At 38.1% G+C, this 22110-nt stretch overlaps 1 protein-coding gene across 3 annotated transcripts in view; it reads right to left on the bottom strand.

Moving 5' to 3' along the window:
• The window catches only part of PDE7B (phosphodiesterase 7B), a 307910-nt gene that overhangs the window by 38520 nt on the left and 247280 nt on the right, over positions 1-22110 (bottom strand). For all 3 annotated transcript variants that reach the window (XM_038526108.1, XM_038526109.1, XM_038526107.1), the window contains one exon: positions 1170-1321. In XM_038526108.1, coding sequence (XP_038382036.1) covers positions 1170-1321 — 152 coding nt within the window. The remainder of the gene's footprint in view (positions 1-1169; positions 1322-22110) is intronic.

Genomic DNA, 22110 nt, shown 5'->3' with positions numbered 1-22110 from the left:
ATGTCTTCCTTGCGTCTTACAGTAAAGGGCCTTGTCATAGCACACAAAAACCTTCACAGCATTATCAGAAAAATGAAGGAATCATAGGTCACCTGTGAGATCTAGTAGGAGTGACCATTTTATCCAATTCAAATACTAAAGCAGAATCAAGACTTGATCTCTGATATCCTGACTTGTGAGTTCTTTCTATATCTCAGAGCCACCTCTCTTGGAGAGTGCACCCAGCAGGAGTGCTCTATCACTGGTGCCCCAGCGCTGGGAACTGAGTCTTGTTCTTCTTTCTTCAACCAACCAGCCAGCCAACCAACCAACCAACCATTCAAATGAATAAACAAACAAAGAAACATTCACTCAATCTCAGGCCTTGGGTTGTTAGGAGTAATTTTTTTTCTTCCTTTTTTAGGCCAAAAGTTGAGAATTTGTTCTTCTGATATTACTTGTTGCTTAGTTATTAATACTGTACATTAATAGTATATATTTCTTAGTAGTATATAGATAGCACAATATTACTTAGCATGTAAACTCTAAGGTACTACTTCTGACTTCTGTTTAAACTATAGCAGTTTACTCAAAATTTAAACTCCTGTGACAGTTTGGGCTAGAGATAACCTGTGAACTGTTTTTTTTTTTTTTTTTTGGATTGTCACATGTTCATTTCAACTTTTGATCGAGTTGCAAAAATAATTGTAAAATTAGTGAAAATTGTTTAAATACAATAAAAATGATAAAAAGGACGATGTACCATATTAGTAGACAAAAGTGAAATTCAGAGTTGGTAATTATTGGGTTAATTTCAGCATAGCTATTTCAATGAGATTATTCAATGGGTTTAAAGATTTAGTCATTCTCTCACTGGTAATCAATCAGTCCAAAATTTTGCTTTACTTAGTGCTATGCAAATATGTTTTGTTCGTGTATAAGAATAAAAATAGCTAGCATGTGCTAGGCATGAATATATGAAACATGTGAGCATGATTCACCTCATGTAATCTCTGCATCACCCCTATGAGGTGGGTGCTTCTATTAACTTTATTTCATATTTAAGGAAAAAGTCCAGATGTGTTGATTAGTTACAGAGCATCGCAGTGGCAGAAGCTGGACTCCAATCCAGGTACTATCAGCTGAGGCCACTGACCGCCTAGGAGCTGAGAGAGGGGAAACTAACTCACCCTTGCTTGTCCAAGGTAGTCTTCATCCAGCAGGTGGAGAGGGGCCTGTGGTATAATTCCACGAAGCAACCTCGATGCATGGAAGTATCTTTGAAAGCTTAACAGTCTTTTCACCTTTTTTTTAGTGCCAATTTCCCCTGAGTGTGTTGTATCTGTGGAAGGTAATCAAATACAGAAGTTGTATATTTAAAAAGCCCTGTTTTCTCCACTATGTAAAAACACAATGTATAATAAGGGAGATAAATTTAAAATACACTCTTAGTGCTTTCTTACATACAGTCTATTTAACTCTACATTTGAAGTTGTCTTAGAACAAAAATAACCTTTCTTCTATATTACATTCATTAAAATGTCAAGGTATTTCTGAATGTAATTTTAGAAGACATGAAACACACAAATTAAAATCTTCATTTTCTTATTAATGGTGCTAGTATGCTTAGTAAGTGAAATCCGCATACTTTTGCATACATTTGAAAGGAACATTTATGGTTTTTTCTGTGATATTAAAACCAAGCCTCCAAAATTTAAACCAGGTTCTCATCCTACACTCTCTGAATTAAAAGGGCTGAGAAAACGCTAGCTTAGACATGAGGAAAATGTTTTCTAATGTCCCAGGAACACCAGTGGCAAGGGAATCAAAATCTCAGTACAAAGGTGACCTAGATTTTCCTGACAAGAAGCAGAGAGAGAGAGTGTACTTTCTAATGGAGTATATTCTTTTTTACTAGTGGCCAGGAAAGTCTGATCCTGTCAGTAGAGATATTTTAATACTCATGTCACATGAGTCTTTCAAAACTTGACTGTTGACATCATGGTAATTGTCCAGAAATACCCCAGGCACATATTTGAATGCTTGTCAAGGTATGTCTTACCTCAGCTGAAATTCTATGAATCACTCCAGGGCCATATAAGTGACATCTGCTACCCATTTTTTGAATCCAGAGTCAATTGAACAGTCTACTAGGAAAATGTATGGTTCATATATAAAGAAATTTTGGATTCTTTCATGTCTCCTCCCATCACCTCTTCCACTTTAGGGAACTCAGAATCACAATGGATAGAGAAGCAGAGGAAAGTGGGCAATGTAGGACCATAAGGGATATGGGCAGTTTGTTACCTAGGCTGTATTATGCATGAAAAGTCTTACTTCAGGGCAGGCAAAACCCACTGTTCTCTGGAAATCCCACCTGACTGAAATGCTTTCTATTTTTAAAATGGATATAGATTTCATGTGTAAAAAGAGGCAAACATATTTATTCAGAGAGAGGAGTATAACTGAAGTTGGGTGTTAGACACACATCCAAATTAAAAATGGTATATGTGGACTCAATTCTACTGGTGTGTTCTTAGACATCTCTATCAATGTATCAAGTCAAAATTCAGGATAAAGTGGTTCATTCACTTATTTAAAACATAGATGTACAGTGAGATCCTTTGGTTCTAGATCCTTCAGAGAGCAAAATAGATCCCTGCATTTGAAGTTTATGTTCCAGCACAAGGAAACATGCAATAACCAACAAACAAAACAGAAATAATTTATAAAAAGGTGTTACAAAGTGGTAAGTACAATGGGGAAAAGCAAGGAAAGCTAAAATGAGGGATCAGGAATTCTGTGTTTGGATAGTCAGGGTTGGCCTCATTGGAAGGTACAATTTGATCAAGCGGTGGAGATGAGGAAGCTGGCCGCGCAGATATCTGGGGAAATACCTTCCTTACAGAGGGACTGGCTTGAATGCCCTTAGAGTGGGAGCCTGGCTGGCAGGCTGCTGTGTGGGAGGAGCAGCAGGAATTCCATGTGAGTGGGAAGGACAGGAAGAGGGAGAAGTAAGAGATGAGGTCTCAGAGCAAAGGAAGGCTTGAGAATTATACAGCATCCTGGTAGGCCATTGTAACAGCTTGGGCTCTATTCTCAATGAAATAAGGAGCCACTGCAAAGTTTTTTTTTTTTTTTTTTTTTTTTACAGGTTTAATTTATTTATTTGAGAGAGAGACAGAGACCGAGAGAGCATGAGTGGGGGAAGGGGCAGAGGGAGAGGGACAAGCAGACTCCTTGCTCAGTAGCTCAGAGCTCTATCCTAGGCCTCAAGATCGTGACCTAAGCCCAAGTCAGATGCTTAACCAGCTAAGCCACCCAGGTGCCCTTCCACTGCAAAGTTTTGAGCAAAGAGTGATGTGATCACACATTTAAAAAGGGTCATCCTGTGTTGAGCAGCAGATTGTAAGAGAGAGCTCTGATGTAGTGAAACCTGCTATGAGGCCATTGAAATAATCCAGGTGAGAGATGATGGCTGCTCAGACCATGGGGGGACCAGTGAAGGGACCAGAAAGTGGAGGGAGGCATCTGGAGCATATTTTGGGTGCCTTGAAGTTTTTGCCCAGATAACTGGGAGAATGAAGCTGCCATCCATCCCCTGAGATGGGAAAGCCAGTGTGGGGTGGATTTCAATTGTGTACATGTTGGATGTCTATTGGAAATTTGGGCAGAGACGTTAGCTAGAAATAAGTGGATATAAAACCTAGAGCTTGAGGGAGAAGACTTGGTTAGAGATACGTATCTGGGAGTTGTCAGATGAGATTACCTAGGGAAGGAGTATTTATGCAGATGTGAAAAGCATCAGAAGTCTGAGTTCTGCAGCGTTTCAACTTTGAAAGGGATAGAGAGAAAAGCAGAGAAAATCAAAAGACACTGAGGGATATTCAGTGGGGCTGAGGAAAAACCATCATTTCCCAGAAGCCTAGTGAAGACAATTTTGCTAGGAGGAAGGTGAGATCCTCAGTATCGAATACTGCTAATAGACCAAGAACAACAAAGACTGAAAATTGACCAGGGGTATATAAATTTGTCAAAATTCACTGAATTATGCTCTTGGTAGAGCACATTTTATTCTATGCTAAAAGCAACAACACCCGAGTCACATATCTAGCCCCCAGATTTTGTTTTAAAACACAATTTCTCATAAAATACCCCAGACCATCTCAGTGAAATGACCAAGTCCAGGACTGGGATGAGCAAAGTACAAGAAAGACTGCAACTTCTTGTCGTGCTGGAACAGGAGGGAGAGTTGGAGAAATGATGGGGTCATTAAAAATGGCAGAAGAGATGACTTGCAGAGGGTCCCTCTGAGACTATATGGGAATCTGTGAGCATCAATATGAATAATGGTAGAATTGATTATAAACCACTGACAGAAAGAAGAATCCAGGAATCCACACTGATGGTAAATAAGCAAGTAAGTAAATAAATGAGAAGGGAAAGATTTTCCTTGTAGAGTGTCAACTCATAATGTAGGAGAACTAATAGAGTTAGAAAATTACCATTTTGCAACTTTTTTCTTTTTTTCTTTTTTCTTTCTTTCTTTTCTTTCTTTCTTTCTTTCTTTCTTTCTTTCTTTCTTTCTTTCTTTCTTTCTTTCTTTCTTTCTTTCTTTCTTTCTTTCTTTCTTTCTTTCTTTCTTTCTTTCTTTCTTTCTTTCTTTTTTTTGAGAGACAGAAGCAGGGGGAGGGGCAGAGGGAAAGGGAGAAGAGAGAATCCTAAACCAACTCCATACCAAGCACAGAGCCTGACACGGGGCTCAATCTCACCACCCTGAGATGACGACCTGAGCCAAAAATCAAAAGTCGGACACTTAACCGACTGAACCATCCAGGCATCCCACCACTTTGCAACTTTTATGGTGGTGATAACTGCTTTGGGCCAAAATCATACATGGACACTAAAATTATTCAGTGAAAGTTTAAAAAACTACAGGATAATTTATAGCATAAAAATATCGCCCCATAGAGGTACTAATTGGAAAGGAAAACTGCATAGTTTCTTAGTGGACAAATGTAGAGGGGGCACCGCCTTCACTTATCAAAGTTCACAAGCCCAATAATGGGAGAAGCTGACGTTACATGCTTCTGGTGGAGTGCACTGAGGACACAGCACTGCCTATGTTATGTTCTTGCTCCAAGTGCACAGCCAACCCCCAGAAAAAGGAAACATCAGAAGAATCCAAGTTGAAAGATACTCTACAAAATAATCAGCCTGTATTCTTAAAAAATGTCAACATCGCAAAAGACAGAGATAGCCTCCAGTATTGTTTTAGGATAACGGATACCAGATATAGTACTCTAAATGCATTTGCATGACTCTAAATGGGATCCAGGATCAGAAGAAAATTTCCAAAATTTACTTTTTTAGGAAAATTTATGAAATTTGGATATGGACATGTATATGAGGTAGTCAAATTCTATTTATGTATTTCTTGAATTTGATAATTGAACTATAGTTATGCCAAAGAAGACTCCTGTCCTTAGAAAGCACATGCTGAGGGGCACCTGGGTGGCTCAGTTGATTAAGTGTCTGACTTGGGCTCAAGAGAGGTTCTCTTTTTTTCCTAAAAAATAAAATAAAATAAAATAAAATAAAATAAAATAAAATAAAATAAAATAAAATAAAATAAATGCTGAGATACTTAGGGATAAAGGAATGTACAACAAATTCTCAAGTGGTTATGAAAAAAATATATAGCAAAGACAAACAGGTTAAAATAATACTTGATTCCTCTGGGTAAAGGGTATATGAATGTTCTATCCTTAACATTTTTCTGTAAATTTGAAGGTATGTTATAATAAAGAGTTTAAGAATAGAGAGAATGATAAGAGACATGTCAGGCAACAGTATCAAGTGTAGACAACCCAAGGAGTTTGCTACATGTTTCTATGTAGAATTATATAGGAAGAAATTGACTGTATCAATACGTAAATGAAATGAGTTATGTTGTGTAGAAATCTAATAGGAAATAGCCATACAATGGTCTATTCCTGTCTTAGCTTTCTATGAAAATTTCCCCATTCTAAAGTACTAAAAAAAATCTCCTATGCAGCTGAAAGTATTTACATAACCGAATCAGAAGTAAACAAGGTAAGCCTGAATGATGGAAATATGCCACAAATATAGAAAATTCAAATTATGAATTACAGTGGACCCTTGAACAGTGTGAGAGCTGGGGGTATATACCCACTGCACAGTTGAAAATCTGCATATAACTTTGGACACCTCAAAACTTAACTGTGAATAGCATACAGTTGACTAGAACCCTTATTGATAACATACCCAATTAACATGTATGCTGTATGGTATGTGTATTTACATACTATATTCTTACAATAAATAGAGAAAAGAATGATAATGAGAAAGTCACAAGGAAGAGATAATGCATTTACAGTACTGTATTGTATTATTGAGAGAAATCTGCATGTTAGTGGACTTATGAAGTTCAAACTTGTGTTGTTCAAGTATCAACTGTATTACTTTGTAAACTTCCATTCAGCTTTCCAAGTGATGTAATATTTCAAATAGATTCATAGATTCAAATACCCCTGTCTCTTTTGATTTTCTCTGCTTTTCTCTCTACTTTCAAAGTTGAAACACTGCAGAACTCAGACTCTGATGCTTTTCACATCTGCATAAATACTCCTTCCCTAGGTAATCTCATCTGACAACTCCCAGATGTGTATCTCTAACCAAGTCTTCTCCCCCAAATAGATTCAAATATTCAAGTGTCTTAAGAAAATGACACTTAAGTTACATACAATAAATATAGATGATAGGAGATAAGGGTTTCTATTCATTAAAGTTACCAGATTGACTAAAATATTGCTAATCTAAGGATGCTTTGAGCTGCAGGTATTATATGGTTTTTTGTTTTGTTTGTTTTTGTTCTTTTTGCTTGTTTTTGAGAGAGAGTGAGAGAGAGTGAGCCTGTGTGCTTCAGTGAGCAGGGCAGAGGGGGAGGAAGACAGAGAATCTTAAGCAGGCTCCACATTGGGTGGACAAAGGGACAGGAGGCCTGAATCTCACAACCCTGAGATCATGATCTGCTTGCTTGCAGATTATTTATGTATTTATGTATTTATGTATGTATTTATTTATTTATTTACTTACTTACTTTTTACTTACTTACTTACTTACTTACTTACTTACTTACTTACTTACTAGAGAGGGAGAGACCCTCTCCCTGAGCGGAAACCAAGGGTCCAGCAGCTTAACTGACTGAACCACCCAAGTGTCCCTGGAGGTATTAAGTTTTAATTTAGATCCATTTTACCCTTAAACCAAAGAAGAAAACAGCAAATCCCCTTTTCCCCATCTACTTTCTTCACCTTATGGTCAAACAGGTAACAGTCCACCAATATGCCAGAATGTAGATCTCTTTTGATCTTTATTTAAATTTTTGATATTTTTGGCCTTAATTTTTACTTAAAGAATATTGCTTTAAAATATGGTATACCTTGATCACTGAGTTATTTGGCACCCTCTCAAATTTGGAGTATGCAGTAAGCGCCTCACTGCCCTAGTTCCCACCCTGTCTTGTATCTTAGGTGCATAAACTCAGATAATGTAAAACATGTTCAATATTAAAGTAAATCTAGATAATAAAACTTCTCACAGTTCATTTTTTATGGTAGTGTGTAGTTTAAAAAATGGTAGCATCTAATATTATTCATGGTGAGGATTTTCAAAGTTTTGGAACAAATTGGTTATCATGAGGTATATTCCTTTTATTTATTTTATTTTATTTTATTTTTTTATTTTTATTTTTTATTTTTTGGTATATTCCTTTTTTTTTGTGCAATTTCAAACCTACTGTGATGGCCAGATAACTGCCAAGGCAGGTGGCCAATATTTTCTAAAATACCAAGGCAAGCCATGACTATACCATTTAGCAATTTTATCTGGGTTATTCTTTAATTGAAAAGAAAATATTTCAGAATTGATGTTGCATGGCCATTTATGAAAACAATGTTTAATTTTCTTATTTGAAGACATACATAAAGCTAAATGAAAAAATTCTCAAGCTAGCACTTTAAAGGGGAAGAACATTCAATAGAGCAAGAAAAAGAAATTTATTTAAAACAATGTTAATAGCTTATTTATCACTGCCATTTACGGAGCACTTTGTGCTATGTGAGATATGACAAACTAGGATACAAGCTGGAGGTATAGTTGGGAGAAAAAAATCCATATAAGGAACAATTCATGAATAAATTGCCATGCTGTATGCTAGTCCCAGGCACTGCTTTTGGAAGTGTTGAAATGTGTTATACAATTAGTGAATAAGATTGGATACATGTGTTTCCAAAGGGACTCTCAGTGAGTAACTAGTATGTTTACTTTGATAACTAGGGGGGATCCCTGGGTGGTGCAGCAGTTTAGCGCCTGCCTTTGGCCCAGGGCGTGATCCTGGAGACCCGGGATCGAATCCCACATCGGGCTCCCAGTGCATGGAGCCCGCTTCTCCCTCTGCCTGTTTCTCTTCCTCTCTCTCTCTCTCACTGTGTGCCTATCATTAATAAGTAAAATAAAATAAAAAAAATTAAAAAAAAAGATAACTAGGGGTATAGTGATACACCTGTCTGGATAGAAATTTAAATGATTAGCTACACTACATTTTAGAGATAGTTCACTTAAATTCAGCTTGTGAAAATTTAGAGTTTAGCAATGTGCCTAATAATTAATTAAATGCTGTTTATTTAATATCTTTATGTAATTAAAAAGTCATTATTTTAAGCCATTCACAGTTATCTTAATGGTACTTTTTGATTGGATTTTATTGTTTATGGGCTTTCAGTCCCTGAATTTTCACTTACAACAGTTATAAAATGGTGCTACAGAACAGTTTAATTGCCTAATCTATGTGTGCATTGACCTGGACTATGAAATTCATTTTCTGCTCACTTGTTCTTTTATAAATTTCACAAATATGTATATATTAACACATTTCTGCACTCTGTAGGCACTAATTTAGGGTTATGAAGTTTATATTGGCACTGCTGATATGGTAATTCTTAAATTTCACAAGTTGCGGTTGGCTTAAATACAAAAAATGTTAATAAAAATTATTTTCATTTCGAGTACCTTCTTTATGGCATATTCTTTTTATAGGGGCTGATAAATTTTGGTACGAGGAGAAACCTTAAACCCAGAATAAATAGCTAGGGAAAAAAATCTATGAGCATACCTACTATGATGAGGCTGTTTCTGTCAACTGTATACCTGATTCCTTCAGCAAGGTCTGTAGCAACTGTTTCCTGAATTTCAATGGTTAGTAATTGGTGCAGAAGTAGTGCAGGTGATACTAAGAACAAAGAATGCCTTTATATTTAAGAGAGCAGAACTTGCCTCAAGCAAACATGGAGACCCAACTCCATAAACCTAATATCAATACTTTCAGAGCATTAATCCACCTGAATCTTTTTAAAAATTTTTTTAAAAAAGATTTCATTTTTTTTTTTTTTTTATTTGAGAGAGACAGAGAGTGCATGAACTGGGGGGAGAGGAAGAGGGAGAGGGAGAAGCAGACTCCCCGCAGAGCACGGAGCCAGAGCCGGATGCAGGGCTTTATTCCCAGGACCCCAAGATCATGACCTGAACCAGTCAGACACTTAACTAAATGAGCCACCCGGTTGCCCCAGTCTACCTGAATCTTTTAAATAATGTGTTACTAATAAATGCAAATAAATCATTGTATTTCTAATTATTATAATACCTATAATTATATAATAATTATAATGAAATTCTTTGCAGGGTTAGTGGATATTCGTTGCTTTGTTTATTCTTCCTTTAGAGAATTTTTCACATTCTTGTACTATAGAATTATTGGTATAAATAACATATTAACCTCCAAGGTCAGAAATCATCTGATCAAATTCTGTAATTGTAGTGTAAGCCCTGATAACTTTTTAAATTTTGTTTTGGTAATGCAAGTGCCTGACTTAAACTTTGCTTGCTGGGCAGGGCATCTACTTCAAAGGGGCATCCGCTTCAAAGAAGGCTATTCCAAATAAACACATTGCCAGCCTTACTACTAAATAAAGAGCCAGGTCACCTCTCTCCCACTGAGGCTCCTTTGTTTTAGAGATCTTGGTTGATTTCGATAACTAACCATTTGGACAGTTGTTTTTTCTTTTCCTGTGCTTTAAATTTCCTCTCTTATGTTTTAAATTCACCAATAAAGAGTGAGTCTGCAAAACCCTAGGTCCCCACCCCCGACCCCCATAAAAGAACCCCAGCCACGCTCACACACTCTCTACCTATGACTTGGCTGTGTGGTCCCAGTTATGCCGTGCAATTTCCAGGTCCCGTAAGTAATAAGCCTTTATTTTTTCAAAGTTTCTTGATGGTTATTGCTGAAGGGTGTCTTGCAATCATAATAAGAACCACAAGTGTTGGTTCAGCCACGACATTAGTTATTGAAAGACTGAGACCGGCACACAACAGTAAATCCCTTGTATTCAGTGCATAACCGTGCACATAATGGAAATTCCATGCAAAATTTGTTGATTTAACTTGAATAAATTATCTCAGTCTACAGAAATATCACCATCAAATGCCGTTTTTAAATAATAAGTCAATTTATTTTTATTTTTTAAAAGATTTTATTTATTTATTCATGAGAGACACACAGAGAGAGAGAGAGAGAGGCAGAGACATAGGCAGAGGGAGAAGCAGGCTCCCTGCAGGGAGCCCAATGTGGGACTTGATCTTGGGACTCCGAGATCCCGAGATCAGGATCCCTGAGCCAAAGGCAGATGCTCAACCCTTGAGCCATGCAGGGGCCCCAATAAGTCAATTTATAAAGTCCAAAGATGCTAAAACTTACGTTAGTTTTTAAATCATTTTCTCAACCCTCAAATGGAGTTCCAGGGCCCAGATCCTTCTGCCACCACTACCTGCTGATTGACTCCCACTCTAACACTCAACTGTGCTCTGTCTGTATGATTGCAAATTCATTCTTATTTACACATCTGATGCTTTAATCAGGTTGTAAAGATGTGGAGGCCAGATTCCTCGTTTTCTTTGAATTTTGACAATATCCTGCAAGTCATTTTGATGGTAAATACATGATGATGAAATGAAAAACTTTCTTGTGTCTGTGCTGTAGTTCCCAGTTCAAGAAGTCTTGAAGAAATACGATTGAAATTCTAGTTTTAAATGTGTAGCTTTTAAAAGGTGAGAAAAAGTTAATTCATTTGATTTTAGGTGTTCTGAAGCACAAATTGCAGATTTATAGCACAGCTCTTTCTCCCTTGCTATGAATTCTACTATTCAGGGTACAGGTTCTCTGCAAAGTTGGAAACAGTAGAGTTGCCCAGGATGGCAATTTTCTTAAAAAAAAAAATGAGATTTTAAGAGTTAAACAACTTATTCTAAGATGCAGTTGCTCTGTAGATACAATTTTAAGTAGACTACTTTAAAAGGTGAAAAAACTAAAGATGTCATATATAAAACATAATATCGATGAATTTCTAAAATGTACAATATGGACTTAGAGTCTTCTTGATGAGGTGCTAAAGATACCAGCCTCTGAATAAGACTAGTGCTCCTTTCAATGTATTAAATACTTCGATTCATTTTCATGTGCTTTTTAGCAAGTTTCATAATTTAGACTTGGCTGTAATGACTTTAGCACTCACATTCCACCTTTCAGAGTTTAGCATCTCTGACATCGAAGTCTGCATTTATTCATAAAAAGAAACAGCTGCCCCAAAAGCCTTATAAAATATGTTACTATTTCTATCCCAGTCTTTTGAAAATTGTCAGTGGGCATAAATGGCCATATTTGTTTATTTCTTCCTGTATACATTCCCAGCACTCAGAGAATGTGGGGTAGGAGCTGATGACAGCCCACGGTATTACCTGGACTGTAACATCACATGTGGAGACTGCGCTCACATGAAGGGACGTGTTTTTGAGACACAGTCATTGCAAATTACCTTTGAAATCCTGAACATTTGGGTTGAAGTAAAATACAAATTAAGTTCCTTAACATCTAGGGCATTTTCTAGGCTTAGTCTTTAATAGGAAGCTAAGAAAACCAGTTATGATATCAAAAAGCTAATAAACAAGAATGCATATAATAGACCTCCACAACAGCAATAACAAAACACTGTGGGAAACAAGGGAAGGAAAGGAAAAGAAAAGAAACTCAAACCAAAGTACACCATCACTGTAAAATGTAACTTGGAGTTGGGAAATCAATTTGACTTAAAAGCAGCTAGGAAGTTATTTTAAGTTCTCTAAAATCAGGTCTCGAATAGAGGCGTATCCAAGCCCGATGTTGTTAGCTCTTCTATATACAATGAAAACTCACGACTTCTTGATGGCTGTCACTAGAAGAAGAGCTTTGCTTCAACACTGCCATGGAGTGGGAGGAGGAGGCGGAAGAGGAAAGTCTTCTTCAAGACAGGGTGAATTGTTTCTCTAGTTGCACTTTTTAACATGTTTATTTTTTCAACTGCCATTTCTCTTTTATGTTCTTGACATTGAAGGGGACACCAGCATGGCTGACAGGAGTCACAGAACAGAATGAACTTCTTCCCCACTTCCCTGTCCCCACACCTGCTGCTGCATCAGCGCCATGAAATGTGCTCAGAAAGTATTCCTGAGGGTCAAAAGCTTGTCCTCAGCCACACAACACACTGGTGTTTGGCAAAATGTGCTTTTCTTACTGTAGAATCCATTCCAACCCAAGGATCACGAATCTCTAACTTCCAGGGTTCAAGGATGGTTGGAAAACTATTATTTCCTTTTTGTAAGGGGGGTGGGAAGGCCTTAAAAACAAGTTCTTAAGACTTCTTTGGGCAATAGAGAGGTTTTTCAAAATCTCGGTTTGAATGAAATTTAAATGAATTAGTAAGAAGTGGATCAAATTTCCTCAGTCCGAAAGAAGGAGTACTCGCCAGGCACAATGTGGTTTTATTGAATCTTCCGCTTCTCAGAGTTTGAAATGTTTAGTAAATCCTGAGTTTTGAGGGCGATGGTTTGTGGTGAGCAAATTAAAGTGACCGAACTGCAGTTGATTCTGTCTCCAGAGGTTAAAAACTGCTGCATTAACTCCCTCGTTCTCAGCATGTATTTAAAATAAGTGTGGTCTTTTATCTGGAGAGATGTGTTTGAACTGTTCCATTTCACTACAAAAATACCAGATGTATGTTGTAATGTGCATCTACTCCTCTGCTTTCACTCAGTCTGCTACTTCTTCGCTCTCCTATTCCAGGATATTGGACAAACCCTCTGATCACCTCCAGTTGTCCCCTCCAATCTATCTCCCATCCCACGGACAGATTTATGCCTTAAGCACAACCCCAGCCATGTCAGCCCTCTGCTCCAAATTCTTCAATGGCTCCCCGATGTCTACTTAGTTAAGTTCATATTATTTATTCTGGTATTCATGGCTCTCTAAATGTGATGCCAACTTATTTTTCCATTTTTATCTCCTCCCAGTCCCCTTGCAGATAAATAGGTCTCGGACCTTCCTGGTCCCCCCTCCCAGATCCCCCATGGTTTTCTACTTCTGTACCAATTGTACATTCCTTTTCCATAGAATACTATCTTCACCTGTTGAAATGCCATCCACCGCTCAATAGCCCACCTCAAATACTTCCTCCTCACCCCTCAGTCAGGGGCCTTCAGATTCTTCTGGGAGTCCTCCTAATGCACTGCAGTTGGTATGGCAGATGCTGTGCATGCGATTGGAAGCCCTGTCATGGGATGGAAATATCTAATATATCTGGGTTCCTGGCTAAGACAGTTTGAATGAAGGAATGAAAGAATGAAGCGATTGTCGATTGAGGTGTAAGATTTTGATTTTTCCTGTCTTATCACAGCACATTACCTTACTCCCAATTGGCACCACCATAGGATTATAGAACTGAATGAATTATCCAGAACAGGAAAGATTCATTCATCTAACACAACAGATAACAGGGCTGTTCCCCTGTTCAGAAGAACTTGAACTTCTAGTTCTTTTCTGCCTTTGTTGGATTTTCTGTGATAATTATAAGAGCATCTTGAGAAGAGTGGTAGATTAGTGCTAAGTTTATCCACTGGTAGAGGCCTGGATAGGAACCTGTATCTTGAAAAATGACCAGAAAAGGATCCTTTATATTTTGTTCCTTGGTGCATTTTAAGTGAAGTCCTTTCTCTTCAAAGGTTAAAAAGATTACTTGATTATATTTTACCTGCGTGAATCCTTTGATTTAATGGATTGAATCAAGTGGGTATCAGAAGTGGTTGGAGTATAACTCTTTTTTTTTTTAAATTTTTTATTTATTTATGATAGTCACAGAGAGAGAGAGGCAGAGGGAGAAGCAGGCTCCATGCACCGGGAGCCTGACATGGGATTCGATCCCGGGTCTCCAGGATCGCGCCCTGGGCCAAAGGCAGGCGCTAAACCGCTGCGCCACCCGGGGATCCCGGAGTATAACTCTTTAAATGTAGATGTCTACCCTAGTTCAGTAGGAACTTGAGATATTTATCTGCACATTGAGATTTGTCTCTTATGGCCCATGGCTCTCTATGGCTTAAAGTAGGACCTTAGATGTAATCACATCTATAACTCTTGGTGAAACAGGCTCTTAAGGAAGGAATAAGCTTCCATTAAGACTTATACCATTAATTCAGGCCATAGAAAGCTTTTTTTTTTTTCCCACATGGGGTTAAATCAGAGGGAAGAAATAATTGTTTTAGATGACTACTGTAGTGTCTATCTTCATGGGTACCTAAACTATTTCCAAAGGTATAACTGATGTATTTCATCTAGAACAAATGCAACTGGCCTCCTCTTCCACTGATTCTATCCATAGCATGAATAGGGCTTGAGGCTAAGAGCGATGGAACTAGGAAATACTGAGCACCTACTAGGTAGTATACATTTGTCACTCCATTAATTTTCATAAAAGTGGGTATTGTAAAGTTGATAGTAATAGGTATATTTTACAGATGAAGCCATGGATTTGGCTTTAGAGTTCCTAATATTCTACTCCTTACAGGAACAGACGAAGAGTAGGGGACATGTGAGAGTCCAGCATAGAACCCTATTTCCTTGGGGTACTGTCGAAGATTAATATCTAGATTCCTTTCCTTTAAAAAAGCATAGTTAGTAAAACAAAAGCAATAAAAGGAAATGTTAATATAATTCATAAGCACATGTGTTTTAAAATCCATGAAGATTTAAAAGTTGAAGATTAGAATCTGTATCATTGAACAGGAATGTCACAGTGAGAAATACTGAAAGGAAACTTGTAAAATAACCACAGAACTGTCAGAGAAATAGCTTCATAGCAGATCTTGGTAGTGATTCTATGTATGTAACTTTCCCGTTTCTCTCACTAAACATACAAATGGAATATTAGGAGGTGAACAATAAATCACTTGTGAGCTTTCAAATTGAAAACACATGCATTACTGACACTGACTTAATGTGATTTGGTTATTATGTTATTACACAAAGAAATTTGCAGGCCTTGGTTAGTGCCTCAAGCTTTGGAAAAGACAAACATTTTTGTTGTGGACATAGAACAGAGCTGCAGTTTCTGGGGAAGGGAAAGAGTGGGAGGCACTTGGGCAAACAGGCTGCTCAAAATAAAATCGTGACAGGATGCACACAGGCCTCTGGTTTAACCACTTCAGAACCAGGCTTTCAGGTCACCTAAGGTTTTACCTGAAGGACATCTGCTGACAGAGATGTGGTCTGAGGACTTGATCTTCCCTGTTTGATGTGCTCCCAGGCATTCTCTTCTCTCCCTCCTTCCTTGCCCCAGAAAACATATATGGCTTTTATGTGTTTTCTAAATATTTCTAATTATTTTTATAATGTGAAATAACATTCTACTCAGGAACAGATATTTAATAAACATGTAATATTCTTTGGTAGCTGTCAAGGAATGAAATGGAAGCCCTTTAATCATGAGTTGGCTATTTGTTCTTTCTGAGTCTCAGTGAATAGATATAAGCAGTGTGGTAAGCACTGGTTAGATTCCACCTACAAATATTTACTGAGCACTGACTCTGTGCTAGGTACTGGAATATACAACATTTTCCAGACAGTGTTTCTGATGTCAAATATCCAGAGGAAGGTGGTGTAATGGACCTTTGTATTGTCTTCACTACTTTAATTTCTGCTTTAGCTGTGATGGATAAGGGATATTTTGGTATAAAAATGCCTAGAGATTATCACATGAAGTGGGAAATATGAGCAAGAGGAAGGTTTTCTGTTTAGTGGGTTCCACTCAAGAATGTGATGATTCACTTTGCCCCTTGCCCTTGGAGGAGTCAAATATCCCACCAGGGATAGAGGCAAGATGGCTCCTGGCATATATGGAGGGGATGTGGAAGGGTGGAGAGGCTCAGAAGACAGGACAGGAGAAAAGGAATGAAGAGGAGATATCAAAAAAGAGAAGGGGCATACAAGCATCCATTGGATGTGGACTCTTTACCAATAAAAGCCAATCTGAGACAAAAATGTGAGGACTTTTTTACACTACACTCTGAATACCACATGGATTTGAGATTTGCCATCAGTGAGGTTGTGTTCTTTCTGGTTATGGATGGGGTCTTGCATGACTGTCCAGATGAGGTGAAACCTAATGGCAGGGGTAAAGTAGTTAGTCAGAAATACATTCCTATTCTTAGGACATAGAGACCATAGAGCTCTAAAACAAGCTTATAAAAGCTTTGGAAAAAAATTAATATACACAAAACCTACTAAAGCTGTAGAGAGTCTTATTCAAGTAGGAGCTATGGGGATGAAATGGCAGGGAGTGAAGGTGGGGTGGAATTGAAATGCACCAAGAAACATATGAAGTATTTGTACTGAGGTTTCTTTTGCCCTAGATCATTAGCATTGGATTGTTCAGAATGAAGAATTTAATTGCTGTGTCTGAAGGAGGGGCTAGGGCGGAAAAGCTGGTAGAGATTTGGCAATTACAGGACTTGTGGAATGATCAAAGAGAATTGTCCTTAATTCCCTTCCCATTCCTTCCCTTTCCTTCTCTTCCTTTCTCATTATTCCCTCCTTCCTTTCTTTCCTTCTTCAAACATTAACTAAATGTTTACTGTGGTCCAGACACTGGGCAGTGCTGGTGGTGAACAATGATGCAGAAACACCTCATTAGTTCCCTGTCAAGAGGAAAGCTTACTCCTATTCTTTCATGGCTGAAACATAGCTGAAAACAGTTATCCTGAGAACAAGTGTGTGTAGGGGGATGTATCTGCACTCTCTTCAGTCCTTCAGCTGCCCTTCTAGTAGACGGGTTGTGCAACAGGTCTAGTAGACAGGCAGTACCTTCACGGGGTTTGGATCTCCAGGAGCAGCTGTGACTCCATGGTAGATATGCCATTCTCCCTGGTATCTGTTGCATCTTCACTTAGGTGAGCCATGTTTAGCCCACCATCCTACCGTTTCACCCAGTCTCAGCCAGTAGGGCTGTCAAGGTAGGTAGAGCCTGCACACTATAATTAGAAGGGATAAAAAAGTGTCATTCCAAGGAAAGGTCCCTTAGCCTAGCATGAGACCACCAGGTTCAAGTCTTGGTTCTTCCACTCATCAGTCTTAGGGAAAAGAATTGAAATTTACCTATACTGTGCATGCTCAATAAAGATTGGTAGAATGTATAAAGACAGCCTCAGTCAGAAGGTAAATATCATCTGGAAAGGGTTCACTTAACCAACCCGTGAATACCTCAGCTTGAATTAGTTTGCGATTTGATACTTAATATCTTTCAGTAGATAAATTCTGATGGAAGAAGGCAGAAAGGACAGTCTAAAACTTGGGGCTTTATCTTAGAAGGGAAGTCATGGGGAAGGCTCTGCTCTAGGGAGGGTGGGAGGTGGGGTGGAGAGGCAGAGAGAGGAGAAAGAAGGTAGTTGGGTGCAAAGTCTTCCCTGTTTTTCCCAGTGGTTGCTGATGTTCTGTGCTGGGTTCCCACAGCTACTCCGCCCCCAATTTATATTCATCAAAACAGTTATTCATGTATCTCAGAATTGGCATATTTACTTCTCACCCACTTAACTGTTAGTTCCCTGAGGACAGGGACTATGCCTTACTTACCTGTTAATCCCTAACACTTAGCACATTGGAATGAGTGAAAGAAGGTATAAAAGTCAAAGAAAAACATTGACTTGGTAATTTTGCCCAGGGGTCCCAGTTCTCTGAACAAAATAGCTTGAGCTAATAATACCTATCATTGTCCCAGGTTTATAAGCAGTGAAACAGTAACAAAAGGTTAAGGAACTCAGTTGAAAAATCTTAAAATGTAGAACAGGAATCAAAAGAGTTCCCACGCCTTTCATTAACTGATATTGTTTCTTTGTCGCACACAATAGAATTAATTTTAAAAAATCAGGTTCTATCTTGAGCTGAGGCAAGTGTTTTAAACTTTCCATCTTTGCAAATAAAACTCTGTCAGTTATTTTCAAAGATCAGCTTTCTGGTAAGATTTAAGAGGATAGATGTCAAAGTCATCACTTTGGTAACTTGCATAGGGCATATTTGAATCAAACCCACACGCTAAGCCAGCTTTCTGAATGAGTGGGAGCCAGTCTTTCTCTAAATACCAGGCTCTACCTCTTGGTAAAGAGCAAAATCTGCGCATCTTCTTCAGTGTCCTAGAGAATATCCCTCTCAGTAAAGACAAGTCACAGCCTGTCCTTTTGATGACCTGGTTGGGTTGACAGATTTCACACTGTTTAAGAATGGAGTGAGGAGTGTGCTATTTGGAGGCTCTCCAGAACAATTCTTCAAAGTGTCAGAAAAATCACAACAGGGTGTAAAGTTCAGAAGTTCAGTTAAGTTTAAGGTCTTTCACCCTGGAAAGTTTTCATTATTTTTTTTCTCTTTCTTATACACCCCAATGAATGCTGCAGTTGCAAATTACTTAGCATGACTTGGTCAAAGCTCACTCAAAATCATGCCAAGAATCTGCTTTGGAAGTTATGCTGTCAAAATTTGCAGCCCTGGGAGGCTTAGATAATTCAAGAAGTATCTGATTTTCAGTAACCAGATTTCTAGCTATATTGAATTTCATATTCTTTCAGGAGCCCCAACTCTGAAATATTTTTCCTTAAAAGCAACCAAAGTTTCTGAAATTTGCTTTAAGAATACTCCTCCTTTGGAGTATTCTTAAATTCTTTTTTTTTAATTTAAGTTTTTTTTTTTTTTAAGATTTTATGTATTTATTGACGAAAGACACAGACAGAGAGAGGCAGAGACATAGGCAGAGGGAGAAGCAGACTCCATGCAGGGAGCCTGATGTAGGACTTGATCTCGAGACTCTGGGGTCACAATCTGATCCAAAGGCAGATGCTCAACCACTGAGCCACGCAGGCATCCCTAGAGTATTCTTAAGTTCTTAAATCTTCTTACCCATTCTATAAGGCATGTAGTGCAGAGTTTAACAAGAATATAATAAAAAAAGTTTCTAACTAAAAAAAAAAAAAATACTATTTCTTTACCAACTTTAAGCCAAAGAGAAATTTTACATCTAACAAGCCATAAAACAATAAAACTTCTATAATAAATAATAATAATAATAAAATGGAATATCCTTATAATAGCTTTAGAAGTCATAGAACTAATCTTTTAAGATACTTTAGAACCAAAAGCTTCCATTGATAAATGAAAAGCCCAAAGTGGATTAATAAACTGTACATTAGTTAGTAATGAGGAGCTTAAGAAACAACCCCAAGAGTGCTATTAGATTTATGAAATCAGTGTGGGAGGCCTTTGGGAAGTGTTTGGGGGCATTTTTGGTTGTCATAATGATGGAAAGGGCCCTACTGGATGGTGGAAGGGAGCCAGGAATGTTAGATGTCCTGAAGTGTGTGGGACAATTCTACACATCAAGTGGTTGTCCTGTATTTCATTCAACTTTTCAATGGCTGTTCGGGTATTCATGTAGGTGGAAAGCCTTTTTATAATGATCTGAACCTGGAACCTAACCCTATTCCTCTGCTTTACATATAGGCACAAAGTATTCTTTTTTTTGATGTTGCTTATTTAATTTATTAATATTTTATTTAAATTCAATTTGCCAACATATAATACCCAGTGCTAATCCCATCAAGTGCCCTCCTTAAGTACAAAATATTCTTTTGTGCAATTTCAGTTTTCCCTCTTTAGGACTGCAACTAATATGCAGGTTAAGGGAGGGATGTCATTTTGGCAGGGAGGGGTGGTGGATAGGATTTTCCAGGACTAGTTTAGAAAACCACCAGTGGCAAGACTGCTTATGATATCTGATTGTGTTACCAATATTACACACCTGTGTCGATTTGCATTAGCAGCCGTCACACTTACAATGATTTGGCATAGAGGCGCGGTATGTGACTACATCCTTGGGCCTTCTGAGATGCTTATGTCCAAGCACTTACATATTGAAAACTGATTTAAGTCACAGATGGCTTTTCTTGTAATTCTGTTTTATAATACAGCTAGGACCTTAGATTGATTTTTTTTTTTGGAACATAAGTGAGGGAGGCTTTGGATACCCTTTTAAGATAGTAGAGAAGAACCTTAAAAAATATTTGCTATAAAAAGAAGACACTGGATCTGAGAGGGCTAAAACCTGTTCTATTAGATAAAACTCTAGCTGATAAAGGTGGTAAAGTAACAGATTCCTATCAGCACAGGAAGATCCTTACAAGAACACAGGATTTGCCATCTGAGCCTTACTGCTCCAAGCAGGAACCAAGATCAGAGTTTTCCCAACTTAGTCATCTACATGCCACTATTATAGTTTTTACAATACCTGCCTACACCACCATTTATTTAATGTCTTTCTTTAAATCAAATAAGTTCCTTTTTACCTACCTATATCTTTTATAAACTTGGTACCAATAAAAACCAGATTGGATGTGCTTATTACATTTTTTCCTATTATACATAAAAATAAATGTGTATGGGCAGCCCGGGTGGCTCAGTGGTTTAGCGCCTGCCTTCAGCTCAGGGCGTGATCCTGGAGACCTGGGATCGAGTCCCATGTCAGGCTCCCTGTATGGAACTTGCTTCTCCCTCTGCCTGTGTCTCTGCCTCTCTCTCTCTCTGTGTGTGTCTCTCATGAATAAATAAATAAAAAAATCTTAAAAAAGTAAGTGTGTAGCTATAAAAGTGAAAGAAAGAAGGTTGTTTTTTTTGTAACAAAAAGATCATCTGGTACACCCTTCTGTATGCTTCGTGCACTTTGGGAACCAGTGCTATAACGGGTATACAGTAATGAAGATTACTGGCTTGGAAAACATTATTTAAAGTCAATTACCAAGTAATATTGATAATCTTTGTGAAGATACTCTCTACTAAACTCATTTCAAAAATTCCTTGTAATAGGGCAAACTCTCCAGCTGCTGCTATAAGCATATTATGTATAATTTAACCTTAGAATAGAATATGCCATCCATAACAACAAGTCTTTCTGAATTAGCACCTTAAATAATTTTTTAAAAAGATTTTATTTATTCATGAGACACACACACACAGAAGGAGAGAGAGAGAGAGAGAGAGAGAGAGAGGCAGAGACACAGGCAGAGGGAGAAGCAGGCCCCATGCAGGGAGCCCGATGTGGGACTCAATCCCAGATCTCCAGGATTAGGCCCTGGGCCGAAGGTGGCGCGAAACCGCTGAGCCACCCGGGCTGCCCAATAATTTGTTTTTCACTGAATTTGTCAAGCCCTTACTATGTACAAAACATTGTTCTAGGCACTAGGACTAGCAGTGAACAAAATAGAGTTTTCTTTTGTTGTGAGCTTATATTTCATTAATGTAAGATGAGAATAAAGGCAAAATTAATTTCCATTAGTCTCAAGAAGAGAATAGATAGCAATACAGCATTAAACTCCAGATCAATCAGATGGCCCAAGCTTGGCATCGGAGGATGTGCACACACGATACTGTCCTTGGCTTTTCATTTTGTCTAGCAAATTAATTTTAATGTTTCTTTATTTGTTTGTATAGCTTGTCTCACAGTATACTATTTTGTTGATGCTTTGCACATATTTCTTGGGACCGTTTAAAATTCTATTCCACAATTTAGGGATCCCTGGGTGGCGCAGCGGTTTGGCGCCTGCCTTTGGCCCAGGGCACGATCCTGGAGACCCCGGATCGAATCCCACATCAGGCTC

This window comes from Canis lupus, chromosome 1 (genome assembly GCF_011100685.1).
Source record: "Canis lupus familiaris isolate Mischka breed German Shepherd chromosome 1, alternate assembly UU_Cfam_GSD_1.0, whole genome shotgun sequence".
Lineage (NCBI taxonomy): Eukaryota > Metazoa > Chordata > Mammalia > Carnivora > Canidae > Canis > Canis lupus.
Note: the sequence above shows the minus strand (reverse complement) of the source record. Positions and strands in the feature narration are given on the sequence as shown.